The sequence below is a fragment of the Mustela erminea genome, chromosome 4 (assembly GCF_009829155.1).
Source record: "Mustela erminea isolate mMusErm1 chromosome 4, mMusErm1.Pri, whole genome shotgun sequence".
In the NCBI taxonomy this organism is placed as follows: Eukaryota; Metazoa; Chordata; class Mammalia; order Carnivora; family Mustelidae; genus Mustela; species Mustela erminea.
Window position 1 is genome coordinate 119,961,354 of NC_045617.1, and position 23,447 is coordinate 119,984,800.

The 23,447-nt window shown below is 38.5% G+C and overlaps 1 protein-coding gene across 3 annotated transcripts in view; it reads right to left on the reverse strand.

The window, feature by feature from the left end:
* The window catches only part of LOC116588953 (SLA class II histocompatibility antigen, DQ haplotype D alpha chain-like), a 125,707-nt gene extending 102,479 nt beyond the window's left edge, over positions 1-23,228 (reverse strand). Inside the window, exons 1-5 of one of the 3 annotated variants that reach the window (XM_032340725.1) lie at positions 23,068-23,228; positions 18,393-18,641; positions 17,659-17,940; positions 17,240-17,414; positions 16,713-17,065 (exon numbers count right to left, since the gene is read on the reverse strand). In XM_032340725.1, the coding sequence (XP_032196616.1) occupies positions 17,260-17,414; positions 17,659-17,940; positions 18,393-18,641; positions 23,068-23,149 (768 nt within the window). In that variant the 5' untranslated portion in view covers positions 23,150-23,228 and the 3' untranslated portion in view covers positions 16,713-17,065; positions 17,240-17,259. Of the gene's footprint in view, positions 1-13,297; positions 13,304-16,712; positions 17,066-17,239; positions 17,415-17,658; positions 17,941-18,392; positions 18,642-23,063 lie in introns of those variants that run through there. The other 2 variants (XM_032340727.1, XM_032340726.1) reach the window with 2 other exon arrangements.
* Positions 23,229-23,447: the final 219 nt, after the last annotated feature.

The following is a 23,447-nucleotide window of genomic DNA, read 5'->3' on the forward strand; positions in this document are numbered from 1 at the left end:
ACATGCCCCTTTGGATCACTACATTTGTATCTTTAAGGTAAATACCCAGTAGTGCTATTGCTAGGTTGTAGGGTAGCTCTATTTTCAACTTCCTGAGGACCAGAGCTCCATGCTGTTTTCCAGAGTGCCTGCACCAGCTTGCCTTCCCACCAACAGTGTAGGAGGGTTCCCCTTTCTCCACATCCTCGCCAGCATCTGTCATTTCCTGACTTGTTAATTTTAGTCATTCTGACTGGTGTGAGGTGATATCTCATGGTAGTTTTGATTTGTGTTTCCCTGATGCCGAGTGATGTGGAGCACCTTTTCATGTGTCTGTTGGCCATCTGGATGTCTTCTTTGCGGAAATGTCTGTTCATGTCCTCTGCTCATTTCTTGATTGGATTATTTGTTCTTTGGGTGTTGAGTTTGAAAAGTTCTTTATAGATTTTGGATACTACCCCTTTATCTGATATGTTGTTTGCAAATATCTTCTCTCATTCTGTCAGTTGTCTTTTGGTTTTGTTAACTGTTTCCTTTGTTATTTTATCAACTTTTTAAAAGAATCTTACATTTTCATTTTTAGTTACAGTCTATCCTTTCATTATGTATATATACACATATATGTATATGTATATATACACATATAAGTTTTTCTTTACAATTTTGGGATACGGTTACCTCTAACAAACAGACCAAAATACACACAGAACCTATTGTATGGCTTTGTTCTCTGATCATATCTGATCATATTCTATCTTTAGATAGAATATCTATCTGATCATATTCTCTCTCTCTTTTCTTTTTGTTTTGTTTTGCTTTGTTAAAGTCTTTTAATTTTCATCTTTAGAGTTACATTCTATCCTTTAAATGTATTTAAATTAATTTGTCTATGTGTTTTTCTTTCTTTATAATTTTGAGATGTAGGTTCTTCTAACAAACCAACCAAAATATACTCAGTATGTAGTGTATTGCTCTGTTCTTTTCACCCGTCTGTTTTTATTCCTTTTTTCTGTCTTCTAATTTTCATTTTTAGTTACATTTTATGTATTTAATTTCATTTTTGTACATATATATAGATTTTTATTTCTTTACAATTTGAGATTTAATTCTCTAGCAAACAGACCAAAATACACACAGGAACTGGTGTATTGCTCTGTTCTGTCCACCAGTCTGATTATATTATTTTTATTTTTATTTTATTTTATTTTGGTTTTGTTTTTTTTTTTCTGATCTGTTTAATGTATAATTCTTTGGGATTGTTGTTTCCATTTTAGTGTTTTGTTCTCTTGTTTGGTGTTCTTCTCTGGACAGAATAATAAGACAGAAAAACTCACCTCAAAAAAAGAGAACAAGAGGTAGTACTGACTGCCAAGGACCAAATCAGTAATGACATAAGTAAGTTGTCAGAACCAGAGTTCAGAATAGCAATTATAGAGATACTATCTGGGCTTGAAAAAAGCATCAAAGACACTAGAGGAGAATCCCTTTCTGGAGAAATAAAAGAACTAAAATTTAATCAAGTCAAAATAAAAAAGGCTACTAAAGAGATGCAATAAAAAATGGAGGCTCTTACTGCAAGGATAAATGAGACAAAGAGTGTATTTGTGATATAGAACACCAAATGATGGAGAATAAAGAAGCTGAGAAAAAGAGATAAACAACTACTGGATCATGAATGGAGAATTTGAGAGAGAATTGATACCATAAAATGAAACAATATTAGAATAATTGGGATCCCAGAAGAAGAGGAAAGAAAGGGGGGGGCAGAGGGTATACTAGAGCAAATTATAGCTGAGAACATCCCTAATCTGGTGAAGGGAACAGGCATTCAAGTCCAGGAGGCACAGAGGACACCCCTCAAAATAAATAAAAATAGGTCAACAATCCACCATATAATGGTGAAACTTGAAATCTCAGAGATAAAGAGAAAATCCTGAAAGCAGCTTGGGACAAGAGGTCTACAACCTTTAAGGGTAGAAACAAGAGTGTCAGTAGACATATTCACAGAGATCTGGTAGACCAGAAAGGACTGGTATCATATATTCAGGGTGCTAAATGAGAAAAATATGCAGCCAAGAACACTTTAACCAGCTGGGATGTCATTTAAAATGTAAGGAGAGATAAAAAGCTTCCAGGACAAGCAGAAATTAAAAGAATTTGTGATCACTAAACCAGCCCTCCAAGAACTATTAAAAGGGGTTCTTTAAGTGAAGAGAGAGCCCAAAAGAAACATAGACTAGAAAGGAACAGAGAGGAACTCATTTTAGACTCAAAGACACCTCCAGGTTTAAAGTGAGGGGGTAGAAAAAAATATATCATGCTAATGGACATGAAAAGAAGCTGAGTGGCAACACTTATATCAGGAAAATCAGATTTTAAACCAAAGAGTATAAGAGATGAGGAAGGATCCAATAACATAATTAAAAGGTCTATCCAAAAAGGTCTCACAATTGCAAATATTTATGTTCCTAAAATGGGAACAGCCAATTATATAAACCAATTAATAACAAAATTTTAAAAAACACATCCATAATAATATAATAATAGTAGGGGACTTTAACTCCCCTCTCACTATAATGGAGAGATCATCTAGGTAGAAGATCACCAAGAAAACTAGGGCTTTGAATGACACACTGGACCAGAAGGACTTCACAGATATAGTCAGAGCTTTGCATCCTAAAACAATAGAATACATATTCTTCTCAAGCGCACATGAACCATTTTCTAGAATAGATCACATCCTGGGTCACAAATCAGGTCTCAACCAGTACCAAAAAACTGGGATCATTTCCTGCATATTTTTGGACCACAGTGCTTTATAATTTGAACTCAGTCATAAGGTGATATCTCAATGTGGTTTTAATTTGAATCTCCCTGATGGCTAGTGATGATGAACATTTTTTCATGTGTCTGATAGCCATTTGTATGTCTTGATTGGAGAAGTGTCTGTTCATATCTTCTGCCCATTTTTTGATATGATTATCTGTTTTGTGTGTGTTGAGTTTGAGGAGTTCTTTATAGATCCTGGATATCAACCTTTTTTCTGTACTGTCATTTGCAAATATCTTCTTCCATTCCATGGGCTGTCTCTTTGTTTTCTTGACTGCTTCATTTGCTGTGCAGAAGCTTTGGATTTTGATGAAGTCCCAGAAGGTTATGTTGGCTTTTGTTTCCTTTGCCTTTGGAGACATATCTTGAAAGAGGTTGCTATGGCTGATATTGAAGAGATTACTGCCTATGTTCTCCTCTAGGATTCTGATGGATTCCTGTCTCATGTTGAGGTCTTTTATCCCTTTTGAGTTTAAGAGGAAATTTGAAAAGACCTCAAATACATGGAAGCTAAAGAGTATCCTCTTTTTAAAATTATTTTTATTAACATATAATGTATTATTTGCCTCAGGGGTACAGGCTTGTGAATCATCAGGCTTACACATTTTGCAGCACTCACCATATCACATACCTTCCCCAATGTCCATAACCCAACCACCCTCTCCATACTCCCCTCCCAACCCAGCAACCCTCAGTTTTTTTGGGGAGATTTAAACAGCATCCTCTTAAAGAATGAATGGTGCAACCAGAAAATTAAAGAAGAATTTTAAAAATTCTTGGAATCAAATGTAAATGGAAACACAATTGTTCAGAAGTTTGGGATGTAGTAAAGGCAGTCCCAAGAGGGAAGTATATAGCAATACAAGGCTTTCTCAAGAAATAAGAAAAGTCTCAAATACATAACCAAACCTTACACCCATGAGAGCTGGAGAAAGAACAGCAAGTAAAGCCTAAACTCTGCAGAGGATGAGAATTAATGAAGATTAGAGTGGATATCAATGAAATAGAAATTAAAAGAAAAGTAGAACAGAACAATGAAACTAGGAGCAGTTTTTTAAAAAAGAATTAATAAATACAATCATGAGTGAAGTTGAAGAAAAAGAAATAATTATAAGAACATATTATAAGCAACAAGTTGCCAATAAATTAGGCAATCTGGAAGAAATAGATGCATTCCTAGAGAGGTATAAACTACCAAAGTAAAAACAGGAAGAAATAGAAAACCTGAAAACACCCATAACCAGCAAGGAAATTGAAGCAATTATCAAGTCTTACAACAAGCAAGAGTCTAGGGCCAGATGGTTTCCCAGGGGAATTCTATAAAACATTTAAAGAATAATTAATACCTATTCTTTTGAAGCTGTTTCAAAAAATTGAAATGGAAGGAAATTTTCCTAACTCTTTCTATGAAGCCATCATTACCAGACAAGGACCCCACCAGGAAGGAGAATGACAGACCAATATCCTGATTAATATCAATGCCAAAATTCTCACCAAGATACTAGCCATTAGGATCCCACAGTACATTAAGAGGATTATTCACCATGATCAAGTGGGATTTATTCCTGGGCTGTAAGGATGTTTCAACATTCACACATTAATCAATATAATACACCACATTAATAAAAGAAAGAACAAGAAGCATAGGATCCTCTCAATAGATGCAGAAAACCATTTGACAAAGTATAGCATCTTTTGTTGATAAAAACTCCTATTGTGTATTTATATTGGGAATGTACTTCAATATCATAAAAGCCATCTATGAAAAGCCCACAGCAAATATCATTCTCAGTGGGGGAAAACCAACAGCTTTCCCCCTAAGGTCAGGAACATCCCAGGGCTGTCCACTATCACCACTACTATTCAACATAGTACTAAATTCTTAGCCTCGATAATCAGACAACAAAAAGAAACAGAAAGGATTAAAATTGGCAAAGAAATCAAACTCTCACTCTTCACACATGACATGATTCTCTATGTGGCAAACCCAAAAGACTCCACCCCAAAATTGCTAGAGCTCATACAGGAATTCAGCAAATTGGCAGTATATAAAATCAATTTTCAGAAAACAGTTATATTTCTAAAAATTAACAATAGACAGAAGAAAGAAATTAAAGAGTTGATCTCATTTACAATTGAACCCCAAACCATAAGATAACTAGGAATAAATATAACAAAAGAGGGAAAGGATCTGTATACAGAAAACTATAGAACGCTCATGAAAGAACTTGAGGAAGACACAAAGAGCTGGAAAAACATTCCATGCTCTTGGATTAGAAAAAAATATATTGCTAAAATGTCTATACTACCTAAAGCAATCTACACATTCAATACATTTCCTATTAAAATAGCATCAACTTTTTCAAAGAACTGGAAAAATTATCCCAAAATTTGTATGGAACCAGAAAAGATCTCTAATAGCCAATGGAATGTTGAGAAAGAAAAGCAAAGCTGGTGGCATCACAATTCTGGGCTTTAAGCTCTAATACAAAGATATAATCATCAAGACAGTATGGTATTGGGATAAGAATGGACACATAGATCAATGGAACAGAATGGAGAACCCAGAAATGGATCCTCAACTCTATAATCAACTAATCTTGGACAAAGGAGGAAACAATATCTAATGGAAAAAGGACAATGTCTTTAGCAAATGTTGTTGGGAAAATCGGACAGCCACATGTAGGAGAATGAAACTAGACCATTTCCTGATCCATACACAAAAATAGACTCAAAATGGATAAAAGACCTCAATGTGAGACAGGAATCCATCAGAATCCTAGAGGAGAACACAGGCAGTAATCTCTATGACCTCAGCTGTAGCAACTTCTTGCTAGACCATCTCCAAAGGCAAGGGGAAAAAAGGCAAAAATAAACTATTGGGACTCCATCATGATCAAACCTTTTGAGGGATGCCTGGGTGGCTCAGTGCGTTAAGTGGCTGCCTTTAGTTCAGGTCATGATCCCAGCGTCCTGGGATCGAGTCCCACATCAGGCTCCTTGCTTGGCAGGGAGCCTGCTTCTCCCTCTGCCTCTGCCTGCCACTCTGTCTGCCTGTGCTCTCTCTCTCTCTCTCTCTCTCTCTGACAAATAAATAAATAAAATCTTTAAAAAAAAACAAAAAAAAAACCTTTTGCAAAGCTAAAGAAACAGTTGACAAAACCAAAAGACAACCAACAGTATGTTGCAAATATTTGCAAATGACATATCAGATAAAGGGCCAGTATCCAAAATCTATAAAGAACTCATCAAATTCAACACCCAAAGAACAAATAATTCAATAAAAAATGGGCAGTAGACATGAGCAGGTATTTTTCCAAAGAAGACATACAAATGACCAACAGACACATGAAAAACTGTTCAACATCACTTAGCATCAGAAAAATACAAATCAAAACCACAAGATACCGAAGATGGCGGAGAAGCAGCAGGCTGAGACTGCTTCAGCTAGCCGGAGATCAGCTAGATAGCTTATCTAAAGATTGCAAACACCTGAAAATCCATCGGCAGATCGAAGAGAAGAAGAACAGCAATTCTGGAAACAGAAAAACAACCACTTTCTGAAAGGTAGGACCGGCGGAGAAGTGAATCCAAAGCGACGGGAAGATAGACCCCGGGGGGAGGGGCCGGCTCCCGGCAAGCGGCGGAGCAACGGTGCACAAAATCAGGACTTTTAAAAGTCTGTTCCGCTGAGGGACATCGCTCCAGAGGCTAAACCGGGGCGAAGCCCACGCGGGTTCAGTGTGGCCTCAGGTCCCGCAGGGTCACAGAAGGAGCAGGGGTGTCTGAGTGTCGCAGACCTTGCGGGTATTGGAACGGGAAAGCCGGCTACAGAGACAGAGCCGACAGTAAGCTCACAGCTCGGTGTGACCTTGAACTGGTCGCAGGCTCGGAGAGCTCGGAGCGCGGCCGGAGGTCAGGCAGACGGGAGTAACTGGGCGCTGTTCTCTGAGGGCGCACTGAGGAGTGCGGCCCTGGGCTCTCGGCTCCTCCGGGCCGGAGACCAGGAGGCCGCCATTTGTATTCCCGTCCTCCGGAACTCTACGGAAAGCGCTCAGGGAACAAAAGCTCCTGAAAGCAAACCCGAGCGGATTACTCACCCCGGCCCCGGGTAAGGGCGGTGTAATTCCGCCTGGGGCAAAGACACTTGAGAATCACTACAACAGGCCCCTCCCCCAGAAGATCAACAAGAAATCCAGCCGAGACCAAGTTCACCTACCAAGGAGTGCGGTTTCAATACCAAGGAGAGCAGCAGAATTCGGAGGAGGAGAAAGCCAAGCACGGAACTCATGGCTTTTTCCCTGTGATTTTTTTTTAGTCTTGCAGTTAATTTAATTTTTTTCTTTTTCATTTTTTTTTTTTTTTTTCTCGCCTTCGGGTAAAATTTTTTTTTTTTTTAACTGTTACCTTTCTCTTTTTTAACGATTTTTTACTAGTTTATCTAATATATATATTTTTTCTTTTTTACATTTTTCTTAGGTGTTTTCCTTTTTTTTTAAATTCTTTTCTTTTCTTTTTTCTTTTTTCTTTTTTTTTTTTTTTTCTTTCTTCCTTTTTGAACCTCTTTTTATCCCCTTTCTCCCCCCTCACGATTTTGGATCTCTTCTAATTTGGTTAAAGCATTTTTTCCTGGGGTTGTTGCCACCCTTTTAGTATTTTACTCGCCCCTTCATATACTCTTATCTGGACAAAATGACAAGACGGAAAAATTCAACACAAAAAAAAGAACAAGAGGCAGTACCGAAGGCTAGGGACCTAATCAATACAGACATTGGTAATATGTCAGATCTAGAGTTCAGAATGACAATTCTCAAGGTTCTAGCCGGGCTCGAAAAAGGCATGGAAGATATTAGAGAAACCCTCTCGAGAGATATAAAAGCCCTTTCTGGAGAAATAAAAGAACTAAAATCTAACCAAGTTGAAATAAAAAAAGCTATTAATGAAGTGCAATCAAAAATGGAGGCTCTCACTGCTAGGATAAATGAGGCAGAAGAAAGAATTAGTGATATAGAAGACCAAATGACAGAGAATAAAGAAGCTGAGCAAAAGAGGGACAAACAGCTACTGGACCACGAGGGGAGAATTCGAGAGATAAGTGACACCATAAGACGAAACAACATTAGAATAATTGGGATTCCAGAAGAAGAAGAAAGAGAGAGGGGAGCAGAAGGTATACTGGAGAGAATTATTGGGGAGAATTTCCCCAATATGGCAAAGGGAACGAGCATCAAAATTCAGGAGGTTCAGAGAACGCCCCTCAAAATCAATAGGAATAGGCCCACACCCCGTCACCTAATAGTAAAATTTACAAGTCTCAGTGACAAAGAGAAAATCCTGAAAGCAGCCCGGGAAAAGAAGTCTGTAACATACAATGGTAAAAATATTAGATTGGCAGCTGACTTATCCACAGAGACCTGGCAGGCCAGAAAGAGCTGGCATGATATTTTCAGAGCACTAAACGAGAAAAACATGCAGCCAAGAATACTATATCCAGCTAGGCTATCATTGAAAATAGAAGGAGAGATTAAAAGCTTTCAGGACAAACAAAAACTGAAAGAATTTGCAAATACCAAACCAGCTCTACAGGAAATATTGAAAGGGGTCCTCTAAGCAAAGAGAGAGCCTACAAGTGGTAGATCAGAAAGGAACAGAGACCATATACAGTAACAGTCAACTTACAGGCAATACAATGGCACTAAATTCATATCTCTCAATAGTTACCCTGAATGTTAATGGGCTAAATGCCCCTGTCAAAAGACACAGGGTATCAGAATGGATAAAAAAACAAAACCCATCTATATGTTGCCTCCAAGAAACTCATTTTAAGCCCGAAGACACCTCCAGATTTAAAGTGAGGGGGTGGAAAAGAATTTACCATGCTAATGGACATCAGAAGAAAGCAGGAGTGGCAATCCTTATATCAGATCAATTAGATTTTAAGCCAAAGACTATAATAAGAGATGAGGATGGACACTATATCATACTCAAAGGGTCTGTCCAACAAGAAGATTTAACAATTTTAAATATCTATGCCCCCAACGTGGGAGCAGCCAACTATATAAACCAATTAATAACAAAATCAAAGAAACACATCAACAATAATACAATAATAGTAGGGGACTTTAACACTCCCCTCACTGAAATGGACAGATCATCCAAGCAAAAGATCAGCAAGGAAATAAAGGCCTTAAATGACACACTGGACCAGATGGACATCACAGATATATTCAGAATATTTCATCCCAAAGCAACAGAATACACATTCTTCTCTAGTGCACATGGAACATTCTCCAGAATAGATCACATCCTCGGTCCTAAATCAGGACTCAACCGGTATCAAAAGATTGGGATCATTCCCTGCATATTTTCAGACCACAATGCTCTAAAGCTAGAACTCAACCACAAAAGGAAGTTTGGAAAGAACCCAAATACATGGAGACTAAACAGCATCCTTCTAAAGAATGAATGGGTCAACCGGGAAATTAAAGAAGAATTGAAAAAAATCATGGAAACAAATGATAATGAAAATACAACGGTTCAAAATCTGTGGGACACAACAAAGACAGTCCTGAGAGGAAAATATATAGCGGTACAAGCCTTTCTCAAGAAACAAGAAAGGTCTCAGGTACACAACCTAACCCTACACCTAAAGGAGCTGGAGAAAGAACAAGAAAGAAACCCTAAGCCCAGCAGGAGAAGAGAAATCATAAAGATCAGAGCAGAAATCAATGAAATAGAAACCAAAAAAACAATAGAACAAATCAACGAAACTAGGAGCTGGTTCTTTGAAAGAATTAATAAAATTGATAAACCCCTGGCCCGACTTATCAAAAAGAAAAGAGAAAGGACCCAAATAAATAAAATCATGAATGAAAGAGGAGAGATCACAACTAACACCAAAGAAATACAAACTATTATAAGAACATACTATGAGGAACTCTACGCCAACAAATTTGACAATCTGGAAGAAATGGATGCATTCCTAGAAACATATAAACTACCACAACTGAACCAGGAAGAAATAGAAAGCCTGAACAGACCCATAACCAGTAAGGAGATTGAAACAGTCATTAAAAATCTCCAAACAAACAAAAGCCCAGGGCCAGACGGCTTCCCGGGGGAATTCTACCAAACATTTAAAGAAGAACTAATTCCTATTCTCCTGAAACTGTTCCAAAAAATAGAAATGGAAGGAAAACTTCCAAACTCATTTTATGAGGCCAGCATCACCTTGATCCCAAAACCAGACAAGGATCCCACCAAAAAAGAGAGCTATAGACCTATATCCTTGATGAACACAGATGCGAAAATACTCAACAAAATACTAGCCAATAGGATTCAACAGTACATTAAAAAGATTATTCACCACGACCAAGTGGGATTTATTCCAGGGCTGCAAGGTTGGTTCAACATCCGCAAATCAGTCAATGTGATACAACACATCAATAAAAGAAAGAACAAGAACCATATGATACTCTCAATAGATGCTGAAAAAGCATTTGACAAAGTACAGCATCCCTTCCTGATCAAAACTCTTCAAAGTGTAGGGATAGAGGGCACATACCTCAATATCATCAAAGCCATCTATGAAAAACCCACCGCAAATATCGTTCTCAATGGAGAAAAACTGAAAGCTTTTCTGCTAAGGTCAGGAACACGGCAAGGATGTCCATTATCACCACTGCTATTCAACATAGTACTAGAAGTCTTAGCCTCACCCATCATACAACAAAAGGAAATTAAAGGCATCCAAATTGGCAAAGAAGAAGTCAAATTATCACTCTTCGCAGATGATATGATACTATATGTGGAAAACCCTAAAGACTCCACTCCAAAACGGCTAGAACTTGTACAGGAATTCGGTAAAGTGTCAGGATATAAAATCAATGCACAGAAATCAGTTGCATTTCTCTACACCAACAACAAGACAGAAGAAAGAGAAATTAAGGAGTCAATCCCATTTACAATTGCACCCAAAACCATAAGATACCTAGGAATAAACCTAACCAAAGAGACACAGAATCTATACTCAGAAAACTATAAAGTACTCATGAAAGAAATTGAGGAAGACACAACGAAATGGAAAAATGTTCCATGCTCCTGGATTGGAAGAATAAATATTGTGAAAATGTCTATGCTACCTAAAGCAATCTACACATTTAATGCAATTCCTATCAAAGTACCATCCATCTTTTTCAAAGAAATGGAACAAATAATGCTAAAATTTATATGGAACCAGAAAAGACCTCGAATAGCCAAAGGGATATTGAAAAAGAAAGCCAACGTTGGTGGCATCACAATTCCGGACTTCAAGCTCTATTACAAAGCTGTCGTCATCAAGACAGCATGGTACTGGCACAAAAACAGACACATAGATCAATGGAACAGAATAGAGAGCCCAGAAATAGACCCTCAACTCTATGGTCAACTAATCTTCGACAAAGCAGGAAAGAATGTCCAATGGCAAAAAGACAGCCTCTTCAATAAATGGTGCTGGGAAAATTGGACAGCCACATGCAGAAAAATGAAATTGGACCATTTCCTTACACCACACACAAAAATAGACTCAAAATGGATGAAGGACCTCAATGTGCGAAAGGAATCCATCAAAATCCTTGAGGAGAACACAGGCAGCAACCTCTTTGACCTCAACCGCAGCAACATCTTCCTAGGAACAACGCAAAAGGCAAGGGAAGCAAGGGCAAAAATGAACTATTGGGATTTCATCAAGATCAAAAGCTTTTGCACAGCAAAGGAAACGGTTAACAAAATCAAAAGACAACTGACAGAATGGGAGAAGATATTTGCAAATGACATATCAGATAAAGGACTAGTGTCCAGAATCTATAAAGAACTTAGCAAACTCAACACCCAAAGAACAAATAATCCAATCAAGAAATGGGCAGAGGACATGAACAGACATTTCTGCAAAGAAGACATCCAGATGGCCAACAGACACATGAAAAAGTGCTCCATATCACTCGGCATCAGGGAAATACAAATCAAAACCACAATGAGATATCACCTCACACCAGTCAGAATGGCTAAAATCAACAAGTCAGGAAATGACAGATGTTGGTGAGGATGCGGAGAAAGGGGAACCCTCCTACACTGTTGGTGGGAATGCAAGCTGGTGCAGCCACTCTGGAAAACAGCATGGAGGTTCCTCAAAATGTTGAAAATAGAACTGCCCTATGACCCAGCAATTGCACTATTGGGTATTTACCCTAAGGATACAAACGTAGTGATCCAAAGGGGCACGTGCACCCGAATGTTTATAGCAGCAATGTCCACAATAGCCAAACTATGGAAAGAACCTAGATGTCCATCAACAGATGAATGGATCAAGAAGATGTGGTATATATACACAATGGAATACTATGCAGCCATCAAAAGAAATGAAATCTTGCCATTTGCGACAACATGGATGGAACTAGAGCGTATCATGCTTAGCGAAATAAGTCAAGCAGAGAAAGACAACTATCATATGATCTCCTTGATATGAGGAAGTGGTGATGCAACATGGGGGCTTAAGTGGGTAGGAGAAGGATAAAGGAAACAAGATGGGATTGGGAGGGAGACAAACCATAAGTGACTTTTAATCTCACAAAACAAACTGAGGGTTGCTGGGGGGAGGGGGTTAGGGAGAAGGGGGTGGGATTATGGACATTGGGGAGGGTATGTGCTTTGGTGAGTGCTGTGAAGTGTGTAAACCTGGTGATTCACAGACCTGTACCCCTGGGGATAGAGTATTATGCCTCCATCAGAAAGGATGAATACCCAACTTTTGTAGCAACATGGACGGGACTGGAAGAGATTATGCTGAGTGAAATAAGTCAAGCAGAGAGAGTCAATTATCATATGGTTTCACTTATTTGTGGAGCATAACAAATAGCATGGAGGACATGGGGACTTAGAGTGGAGAAGGGAGTTGGGGGAAATTGGAAGGGGAGGTGAACCATGAGAGACTATGGACTCTAAAAAACAATCTGAGGGTTTTGAAGGGACGGGGGGTGGGAGGTTGGGGTACCAGGTGGTGGGTATTATAGAGGGCACGGATTGCATGGAGCACGGGGTGTGGTGCAAAAATAATGAATACTGTTATGCTGGAAATAAAAAAAAAATAAAAAATAAATTAAATATTAAAAAAAAAATAACATTGATGTATTATTATTGTTAGTTTTCTTTGGAGTAAAATCATAAGTAAAAATGAAAATAAAAGTGTGTAATCTTAAAAATTAAAAAAAAAAAAAAAAAAAAAAAACCCACAAGATACCACTTCACACCAGTCAGAATGGCTAAAATCAACAAGTCAGGAATGACAGATGCTAGTGAGGATGTGGAGAAAGGGGAACTTTCTTAAACTGTTTTTTTTTTTTTTAAGGTTTTATTTATTTGTTTTACAGAGAGATACAATGAGAGAGAGAGAACACAAGCAAGGACAGTAGGAGAGGGAGAAGCAGGCTTTCTGTTAAGCAGAGAGACTAATGCAGGGCTTGATCCCAGGACCCTGGGATCATGACCTGAGCCGAAGGCAGACACTTAATGACTCAGCCACCCAGACTTACATTGTTGGTGGGAATGCAAGCTGGTGTAGTCACTCTGGAAAACAGTACAGAGGTTTCTTAAAAAGTTGAAAATAGAGCTACTCTATGACCCAGCAACTTCACTACTTGGGATTTACCCCAAAGATATAGATGTAGTGATCCAAAGAGGCACCTACACCCCAATGTTTATAGCAGCCATGTCCACAAAACCAAACTACGGAAAGAACAATAGAAAGACCCTAGCTGTCCATTGACAGATGAATGGATAAAGATGATGTGATATAACAGTGGAATATTGCTCAGTCATCAAAAAATGAAATCTTGCTATTTTCAATGATGTGGATGGAACTAGAGGGTATTAGACTGAGAGAAATAAGTAAGTCAGAGAATGACAATTATCATATGATCTCACTCATATGTGGGATTTAAGAAACAAGAGAGAGGATCCTAGAGGAAGACAGGAAAAAATAGAACAAGATGAAATCAGAGAGGGAGACAAACCATAAGAGACCCTTAATCATAGGAAATAAACTGAGGGTTGCTGGAGGGGAGGGGGGTATGTGGAGGGTAACTGGGTGATGGACATTAAGGAGGGCATGTGAGGTTATGAGAACTGGTTATTATATAACACTGATGAATGACCAACATTTATCTCTGAAACTAATAATACAGCTATATGTTAACTAATTGAATTTAAATACAATTTAGAAAAAAAGAAAAATGTCTATTCAGGTCTCTGGAAATATCCCTTTAGGTCCATTCTGCCTTAAGTATGTTCTAGTCCATTATTTCTATCTTATTTTATTTTTTAAAGATTTTACCTGAGAGAGTGAGAAATAGAGAGCATAAGTGGGGTGGGGAGAGGCAGAGAGGGAAGCAGACTCCTCACGGAGCAGGGAGCCCACTGTGGGACTCAATTCCAGGACCCTGGGATCATGACCTGAGCAGAAGGCAGATGCTTCACCAACTCAACCACCCAGGTACCCCCATTATTTCTGTTTTAATTGGGTTATTTATTTATTTATTTTTGCTTTACATTTTATATAATACCTATTTCATAATATTCATATTCTAGAGTCCTCTAACCTCCACCAAATTGTGCTTGGTTCTTGTGCAATAGGCTCATGTTACACTGTTCTGTTTTTTTTTTTGAATTCTTAGAACTTATCATTATATGCTAATGGAATTATTTTATATATGTATATTTCTTCCCACTGGAATGTAAATTCTCCTAAGACAGGGAATGTATCTGCTTTCACATTAATTGAATACACTCAGAGCATAGTATGATATATATAACAACACTGGTACTCGATGACCACTTTATTTTTGCATTATTGATTAAATTAGTGAATATATTAGCAAAGTTTGGGGCTTAGTTCAGCCAATAGTAAAGTAAGCAGTATTTTGTTTTCCTTTACTATTATTCATTGTGACATACATTTCTGGGAGGCCTATGGTCCGGAGCAGGACTTGGATACTCATGGTTTCCTAACTGGGATAAAAATGAGGAAAACCTTAAAAGCCAATATATCTTCAAACAGAATGCTTCTCTGCCTATTTCTTTTCTTTTCTGTAATACTTAAAAAAACCTTTGTATTATGGAAAATTTTAGCTATACATAGTATTAGAGAGAATAGTGGTGTGTATCAGTAGTCCAGCTTTAATAATTATTAATTCTGGATAATTTAGTACACCCACCCACTTAATCCTATATGCATACTGTATTATTTTGAAGATAATCTTACACATCATGTCACTGATGAATATTTTATTATGAAAATCTAAAATATAATAACTTTTTAGAAACATAACATTGCCATAACCACATCTAAAATTAGATAATTTCTTAATACAGCCAGTGCTCAATTTTTGTGTCTCATAAGAAGTTTTTAACAGTTGTTTTGTTTGAATATGCATCCAAAACTAACATTTGATTGTTATGTCTTCAGTTTTTTTTACGTGAATTTTCTCGGTTCTGTATTTTTACGTGCAAATTATTTGCTGAAAAAAAATGATTTTCTAATTATTTACTTACTAAATAGTATGATATTGATATTAAATATTAGTAAAGTCACACTTTATGCACATGATTAGAAATAATTCAAAGAACTCAAATAATTTTTAAAGAATCATGTAATTTAATATCATGAGTACTGATACCTAATTTTATGTATAGTAATATAATGTGGTGATCCCACTTTAACTTTTATCTGATAAAATGAAATGATTGCTCATTTTAGAATTAATTTCATTTTAAAATTACATGAAGACTTTATGAATGAATTCCCTTAATAAAACACGACTTCCATTAAATTTGTTTTCCTTGGTATTTCATTGGGAAAAGGTCTGAGTAGGTCAGCATTTATGTATTCTTGGAACACCACTCATAATGTGATTCAGTATAACCCTTGTATTACAATAACACACACTCACACACACACCCCATATCCAAATTTGGTTCTTCTCACATATTCACCTTATGGTCTTATTCTTTTTTTTTTTTTTAGCATTTTTTTTTTTTTAATTTTTTTTATTTCCAGCATAACAGTATTCATTATTTTTGCACCACACCCCGTGCTCCATGCAATCCGTGCCCTCTATAATACCCACCACCTGGTACCCCAACCTCCCACCCCCCGTCCCTTCAAAACCCTCAGATTGTTTTTCAGAGTCCATAGTCTCTCATGGTTCACCTCCCCTTCCAATTTCCCCCAACTCCCTTCTCCACTCTAAGTCCCCATGTCCTCCATGCTATTTGTTATGCTCCACAAATAAGTGAAACCATATGATAATTGACTCTCTCTGCTTGACTTATTTCACTCAGCATAATCTCTTCCAGTCCTGTCCATGTTGCTACAAAAGTTGGTAATGCTCTCCTAACTGACATCCATTTCTTTTCCTGCCTAAAGAATTCTTATCTTCTCATGGGCGAGGAAAGGAGAGGAAAGCTTCTCCTATTGCTATTCATTCTTTAAGAATTGAAATTTTAAATTTTTGGAAAAAAATTTGACTTTCAGTATATTTGAAATTCAAAGTTCCTTTTTCCTAACTTACTTCTCCGCCTTAGCTTTATAAAACTATACTAAAATGAGTAGGAACTTACTTCTTCATTTTTGCATTTCTTCTATATCAAATCTATAGCAAAGACAAAGGGCTTATATTACTTTTACTAATGTCTGAATTAGGGGGAGAGGTAATGTCCTGGTGTGGGAATAATAAGAAAGAAATATTAACATCAGCTAAAATATCAAAATACTATCAGCCTGTATTTGCTTGCTCCTGTGTTACTGGACATGAAACATAACCTTGAAAGTGAGCATAAGTGGCAATAAGCATAAGGGGCCAGAGTACTAGTCAGTTCTGAGATGAAAGAAAGGAAAATTTTATTAGGAGATCTAAAGGGAAATTTATTATTTCCACGGGAGTTCTGGATCAGGGTTACAAAGAAGCAGGTAACTGGGTGGAATATCCCAGAGATCTCATAGTAGGTAAAAATTGAGAAAAGAAAAAAAAATCAGGCATTCAAGGGGCAGAATTCCAAAGGGTATGGGAGCTCTCAGAGGATGTAGCTGGACCTTAAATCCTAGAGAAGAGGTGAGAGGGGCAACGTTGGACAGAGAAGGAATATGACAAACTTCGCCAGTCAATAGTGCCAGGTCACCTATCAAGTCCACTCTTCTGCTCTGGTCGGTGAGCATGCGGTGCTCCTGCAATAGGACAGACATGGGATGGTTGATCCTAGGGGGCTCTTCTGCTGTCATCATGCCCTCCCCCAGACTCCTACAACCTTTCAACCGTATCTGTGTCCACAAATTCCTCCCAGTTTCCTTCCTCCTGTGCTGTGTCTCCAGCTCTCAGCTCTGACAAATCTGAACACTTACCTTCCTTCCTAGGGTGTGGCTCACAAGGGTCCTTGATGTCTGGAAGCACCGCTTGAGCGCAGGCCTTGGATAATGAAGACAGTGCCCACCACGATGCCCACAAGGCCCACAGTCAACCCCAGGGCACAGACCACAGTCTCTGTCAGCTCTGACATAGGGGCTGGAATTTCAGGTTCTAGAAAATGCGGTTGTGGAAAACAGAACACAAGAGTGTTGGTTCATGTACACATGTGTGGGTTGGAGCCAGAGGGATTGTTTTTGATCTATGAGGACTCAGGGCACCATGGTTAAGGAAGAGGGTAAAGTCTATTATTTGAAACCTTTAATGTATAGAAAACATGAGATTCACAGACTCAAAGGCAGGATATTCTGAACTTGGTAGAGAAAGAAGGTGCCAAGGGGGTGGAATTCATACGTACCCCAGTGTTTCAGAAGTGGTTCTTCCAGGCCCCAGTGCTCCACCTTGCAGTCATAAATATCATCAGCAGAAGGGAGGAAGGTGAGGTAACTGATCTTTAAGAAGGAATGATCCTTCTTGGCGAGGAAGCTGGTTTCAGAAACACCCTCTGTGACTGAGTGCCTGTTCTTCAACCACGTGACATTGATCACAGGGGGAAAGATGTTGTCCACCAGACAGACGAGGGTGTTGGGCTGACCCAGCATCACAGGAGACTTGGGAAACAGCGTCACCTCAGGAACCTCTGTGGTGAGGAAGCAGCACTGATATGAATTGCAAAGAGCTCTACCCTCATGTTCTGCACTGTGTCCTGCAAGAGCCCGTCCACCAACAGTTCCCCATCTGATGGTAGAAGAGTTCTTACTTACCTTCTGCTTGGGAAATGCTATCTACACACTGCCTGTATTTTATCCTTGTGACCTTCCCCCTATGGGCGTGCTTACTAAAGTGGCAGATCTCTAGGACTTCTCCTTGAGGGGTTCAGGGAACACGGTATGGGGGTAAGGATCCTTGTATTACTGACAATATTTCAGCTCTGAGATGGCAGGGAATGAGTGTTCAGTAATTACTATGAGAAGATCTGGGGAAAGATCCTTGGAAAGCAGTCAAGGGTATATCTATCATAGGGAAGAAGAGAAAGAGACCTGATATGTAGGGATAGATTCAGTAAAGAGAGGCAGAGTGGTGGACACATACCATTGGTAGCAGTGGTATAGTTGGAGCGTTTAATCAGGATGTTCAAGTTTTGTTTTGATGTAGCTATTTCATTCAATGCATTTTGTGGGTCAAAACCTGAAAATGTGCTAAACACAGGCAGCCGCCAGACAGTTTCCTTCTTCTCCAGGTCCACATAGAACAACTCATCTCCATCAAATTCTTCAGTGAATTGGCCAGAGGGGCCATAGGACTGGTAAACTTCTATGCCATAGGAGCCAACATGATCAGCTGATGAGAGAGTGAGGAACAACAAAAAAAACAAAGGGAGAAAGAACCTTATTAAACTGAGTGACAGAGGAAACTAAACTGGTTTTCAAATATTGTGGGCTTTGTCTTTGGTACTGTCTTTCTTTTTTTCTCTCTCAAGATTGATTTGTGTATTCGAGAGAGAGTACAAGTCCGGGAAGGGGCAAAGGGAGAAAGTCTCCAGCAGACTCCACACTGAGCACAGAGCCCAGGGCCAGGCTGGGTCTCATGACCTGTGAGATCATGACCTGAACAAGATTCAGTCTTTCAAGGGACTGAGCCACCCATCCGCCCCCTTTGGCAGTCTTTAGGCAAATTTTCCGGCTCCCTTTCCCTCAGGGTTGGTAGGTGTCCAGTTAGAATGCAGATGATTTTCCACTGTCATGTAGGTTACATGAGGACAGAATTTCAACAGCCATGTTACTGCTGTTCCTTGTGTGTGTAGCTCAGCCCCTGGCACACACAGGTGTGCCATTTATGATAAACATAATGAAATTTAAAAAGGAATGAAAAAATCATGTTCTTAGCTTCCTTTCTCAGAGATTGAGTTTACCTCCCTCTGCTTCATAAGTTTTATCTCTTACTTAATTCTTTCATCAGTTAATAAGAAATACATTTGGATTCCTCTCCCCCTCTGGACTGGTTCAGAACAGAACATTTTCTACACAGGCCTTCCTTCCTTCCTTCTCTCCTTCCTCCTTCTCCTCCTTCTTCCTCTTGTCTTTCCAAAAAGAACACACAGGACTTTATTGTTTTACAAGAGTTTCTTCTAAATATTGTAGGATGTGAGAGTGTGACAAGGACAGTGACAATACTATAAAGTATGTAAAAAATAAACAATGCTCCTAAGGTCTCTGTTTTGTTAACAATAGTAATCCTCAGAGGAGAGCACTTGATTTTATCAGAGATACAAAATGAAAGATATATTGGATTTTAGATTTCTGTCACACCTCCTGCTCTACCCCACCATGGCTTAGAGGATGTTACTAAACCTCTCCCCTTATTCTGATGCAACATTTCTGTCTATTGAGAGCTCCAGGTAAACTATGGCCCTTTTTCTCAAATGGACAATGAACTCATGTGAGGACACCCAAGTAGAATGGCAACAGTAGGATTCTACCCAATGAGCCTACCTGGACAATTTTGTGAAGAAATATATGTGTGTGTGTGTGTGTTTTAATCACTTCCTTTTCATGTTCTTCCTCATTTACTGAACATCATCGAGATGTCAGACATCATGAGGAGCAGGGATCAAGGAGCTTATTGTTAGTGAGAGAGCCAGATGAGTATAGGAACAAAGACAGGAAGCTGTGGTGAGTCCTGGAAGGGAACAACAGCAGTCTTATGGTCCCACTTCCTCTGCAATACCTCAGCTGCCCAGTCAAACCAAAGTATATTATTCCTTCATGTTCCTTGGTCTTTGCAGGGGCCTTTCTCCTTGAAACAAAGTTATCTTTACAGATTTCCTGGATACCTCCATTTTTTTCCTTAAGTTTCTGCTTACTTACCGAATTTTAGCTAAGTTCTCTCATTGAACATGTTTTTGACCATATTATATCCTCTAGCACCTCCATCCCACTGTCTTGCTCTCCAAATTTATCCATACCTTATCCAACTCACTCTCTTCCCTGCCCAGTATGATTCCCTTGGTTGATTATTTGAAATGCCCTCAACAAAACCTTTATAAACTCTACCTTTTATCCTTGACTGTTTTCCAAACATGAATATATGCAACTGTTGTTTTCACCTGGTACTTGTCCTGGGTTGCCAACTGTTGATGAATATCACACTATGGGGCCAACTAGAAGCAATTCACTTTTATATTGTCAGCTTGCTCCTGCACCAAGGGGCAGATAGCATGTCTTTTCATCTTTGAATCTCCAAAATTTATCTCTCGGTTGCTGAAAAGTGTGTATTGAATATCATTTGCTGTTCTCAAGGATCATAGAAATTGGGGGAGTGAAACTTGGGAGACACAAAGGTGGACCATATGAAGGTCAGAAGCAGCAGTGACCAAGGCTGTATTATGACTTGTGAGCCTTAGTGCTATTCCTCTCATGGGCCCATTTTTTCATAAAAATATTAAGAATCGTATTTGTGACTATATTGGTGCAAAAACAAATATAATCCAGGCTATATTAAAAATTAAAATATTTTCTTCTACTCTAAAAGTTCATTTTTTTCTTCTAATTTTAAAAGAAATTAAAACATTTTCATGGTGTCCTATGAGCATCACAAGCCCTTGGTACTGTGCTTACTGTACCTAATGGATAAGATGAGTCTGACTAGGGTGCTCTGGTGTGATGCTGAAAAAAGGAACTGGGAATTCTCTGGAGAAACAAGAGATACTTAAATTAGAATGGGAGCAGTCATGATTAACAAAGTTGGTGAAAATTAGAGTATGCTCCATTTCACATCCCCTCTTAACTATTTAGTTTTTCTACTTCGGTTTTTACAAAACCATTCTTCATGTCAATAAAACAACAATAAAAAGGACCAGGGATAGACTCTGGAAGGAAAAGATTATAAAGGAATGGCTGAAGAGAGGGGGGGAAGAGGTAGGCAATAAAGGCAGAGGGGCTGGAGGGATTAAATAATTAATGTGTGTTTGCCCTGTTTTCCTTTTAAGGATCTCCATTAGATAGAAATCAAGACATGTCATTTGAATTGACAATTTGAGAATAACACATTTTAATTTATATGTTATATTATTTTTATTTATATTATATATTTTTAATTTTTTAATAAAATAATTTAAGTTCATCATAAAGTTCTCAATTTTAAAATAAAAATAAAAATATTCTCTAGTTTGGAAGAGTACAGAATTCCATAATTCCATAATTATGGAAGCAGCCCATGTGTCCATTGATAGATATTTGGATCAATGGAGAGATAAATGGATAAAGAAGATTTGGTATATATATATACAATGGAATATTGTTCAGCTATAAAAAGACTGAAATTTTGCCATTTGCTACATTATGGTAGGAGCTAGAGAGTGTAATGCTAAGTGAAATAATCAGAGAAAGATAAATATCATATAATTTCACTCATATGTGGAATTTAAGAAACAAAACTAATGAACAAGTAAAAAGGTAAATAAAAAGAAAAACAGAGTCTTAACTTTAGGGAAAAAACTGATGGTTACCAGAGATTAGGTGGAGGGGGCAGTTAAAAAAGGTGAAAGGAGGGGTGCCTGGTAGCTCAGTCATTAAGCATCTGCTTTGGCTTAGGTCATGATCCCAGAGCCCTGGGATTGAACCCCACATCGAGCCCCACATCGGGTTCCCTGCTCAGCGGGAAACCTCCTTCTCCCTCTCCCACTCCCTTTGCTTGTGTTCCCTTTCTCGCTGTGTCTCTATCAAATAAATAAAATCTTTTAAAAAACAAACAAACAGGTGAAAGTGATTAAATATACACTTATCTAGGTGAGCACCGAGTAAGGTATAGAATTATGAGTCACTATACTGTACACCCCAAAGTAAAATAACACTGTATGTTAAGTATGCTGGAATTAAAATTTAAAAAATTATTAAGCCACACCTGTAATAGTAACAATTAAGAAACAAGAAAGATCATTGACATTTCTATGTCTTCATCATTGGAAAAGCATTTCTAAATACATATTTGATTTGATTATTTGTGAAGTGACATATATGAGGTCATGTGGTAGACTGGTCTAAAGGCATTCAGCTGGGCTTGTTTAGTCACTGCCCCCATGCCAGTTCCTGGCATGAAAATGTGTAAATCTGAGACAAAGAAGAGGACACACTTCTTTATATCTACATAGTATATACATAATTCACGGAACTCTTTAGCCAAAGTGAGACTACAGAAGAAACATATAAAAAGCTGGGGTGCCTCAGTGGCTCAGTCATTAAGCATTCCTTTGGCTCAGGTCATGATCTCAAGGTCCTGGTATCCAGCCCCACATCCAACTCCCTGTTCATCAGGAAGCCTGCTTCTCCCTCTCCCACTTGCCCTCTCTTGCTGTCTATTTTTCTGTCAATAAGTAAATAAAATATTTTCTTTTTTTTTAAAGAAACATAAAAAGCTTCAAAATGTTGTTTAGAAACATTTGAGAGCAATAGTTCATGAATTTTTAGTAACAAAACATCCACTCGTGGAAACATCTTTAATCTCTGAGGCAACCATAAATGAATGTCACTGAGCCCTGCAGGCTATATTCACTGGATCTGATATTAGAAAGGATAACTCTGCAACAGCACAGGTAGCAGAGTGGGTTGGGTCTCTAGTTCCCTGAAGGAGGAGTGACCATAATTTTTAGATCTGCTTAATATTGAGAACACCTTCGAGGAGCCTCTGCTATTTCTATGCCAATCTCTATTTTTCCCCCTTCCAACTTTTTCGCAAGTCTAGTCCCCACATCCCTCAGCTGTGCACTCACCCACAATGTCTTCACTGCCACCAGGGCTCATCCTGGTGGTCAGGGCAAGAGTCCCCAGAATCAGAACTCTGCTTAGGGTCATCCTTTTCTCGATGTGGTCTCCTCAGTGGCCCTTCAGAGTTGCAGAGCAGCGGTAAGAACCCAACTGATAAGGGAATCTAAAGACAACAAACCAAACCCTGCCAGGTTAGGTTCTGGCCAATCAGAAAAATCCCCTCTGGTGACACTTCTGTTGCCAGTTGAAGAGCTTGTACTAAGAGCCAAGAAGGGTTGGGAAATCCCCTTGTTCTGATGTAGCCACCTGGGCATATTCTCTAGGAAAGGAGGGAGGGTCTTAAATCAGAATCTTCTTATGGGTGTGTGTACTTGCTGGTGGTGAG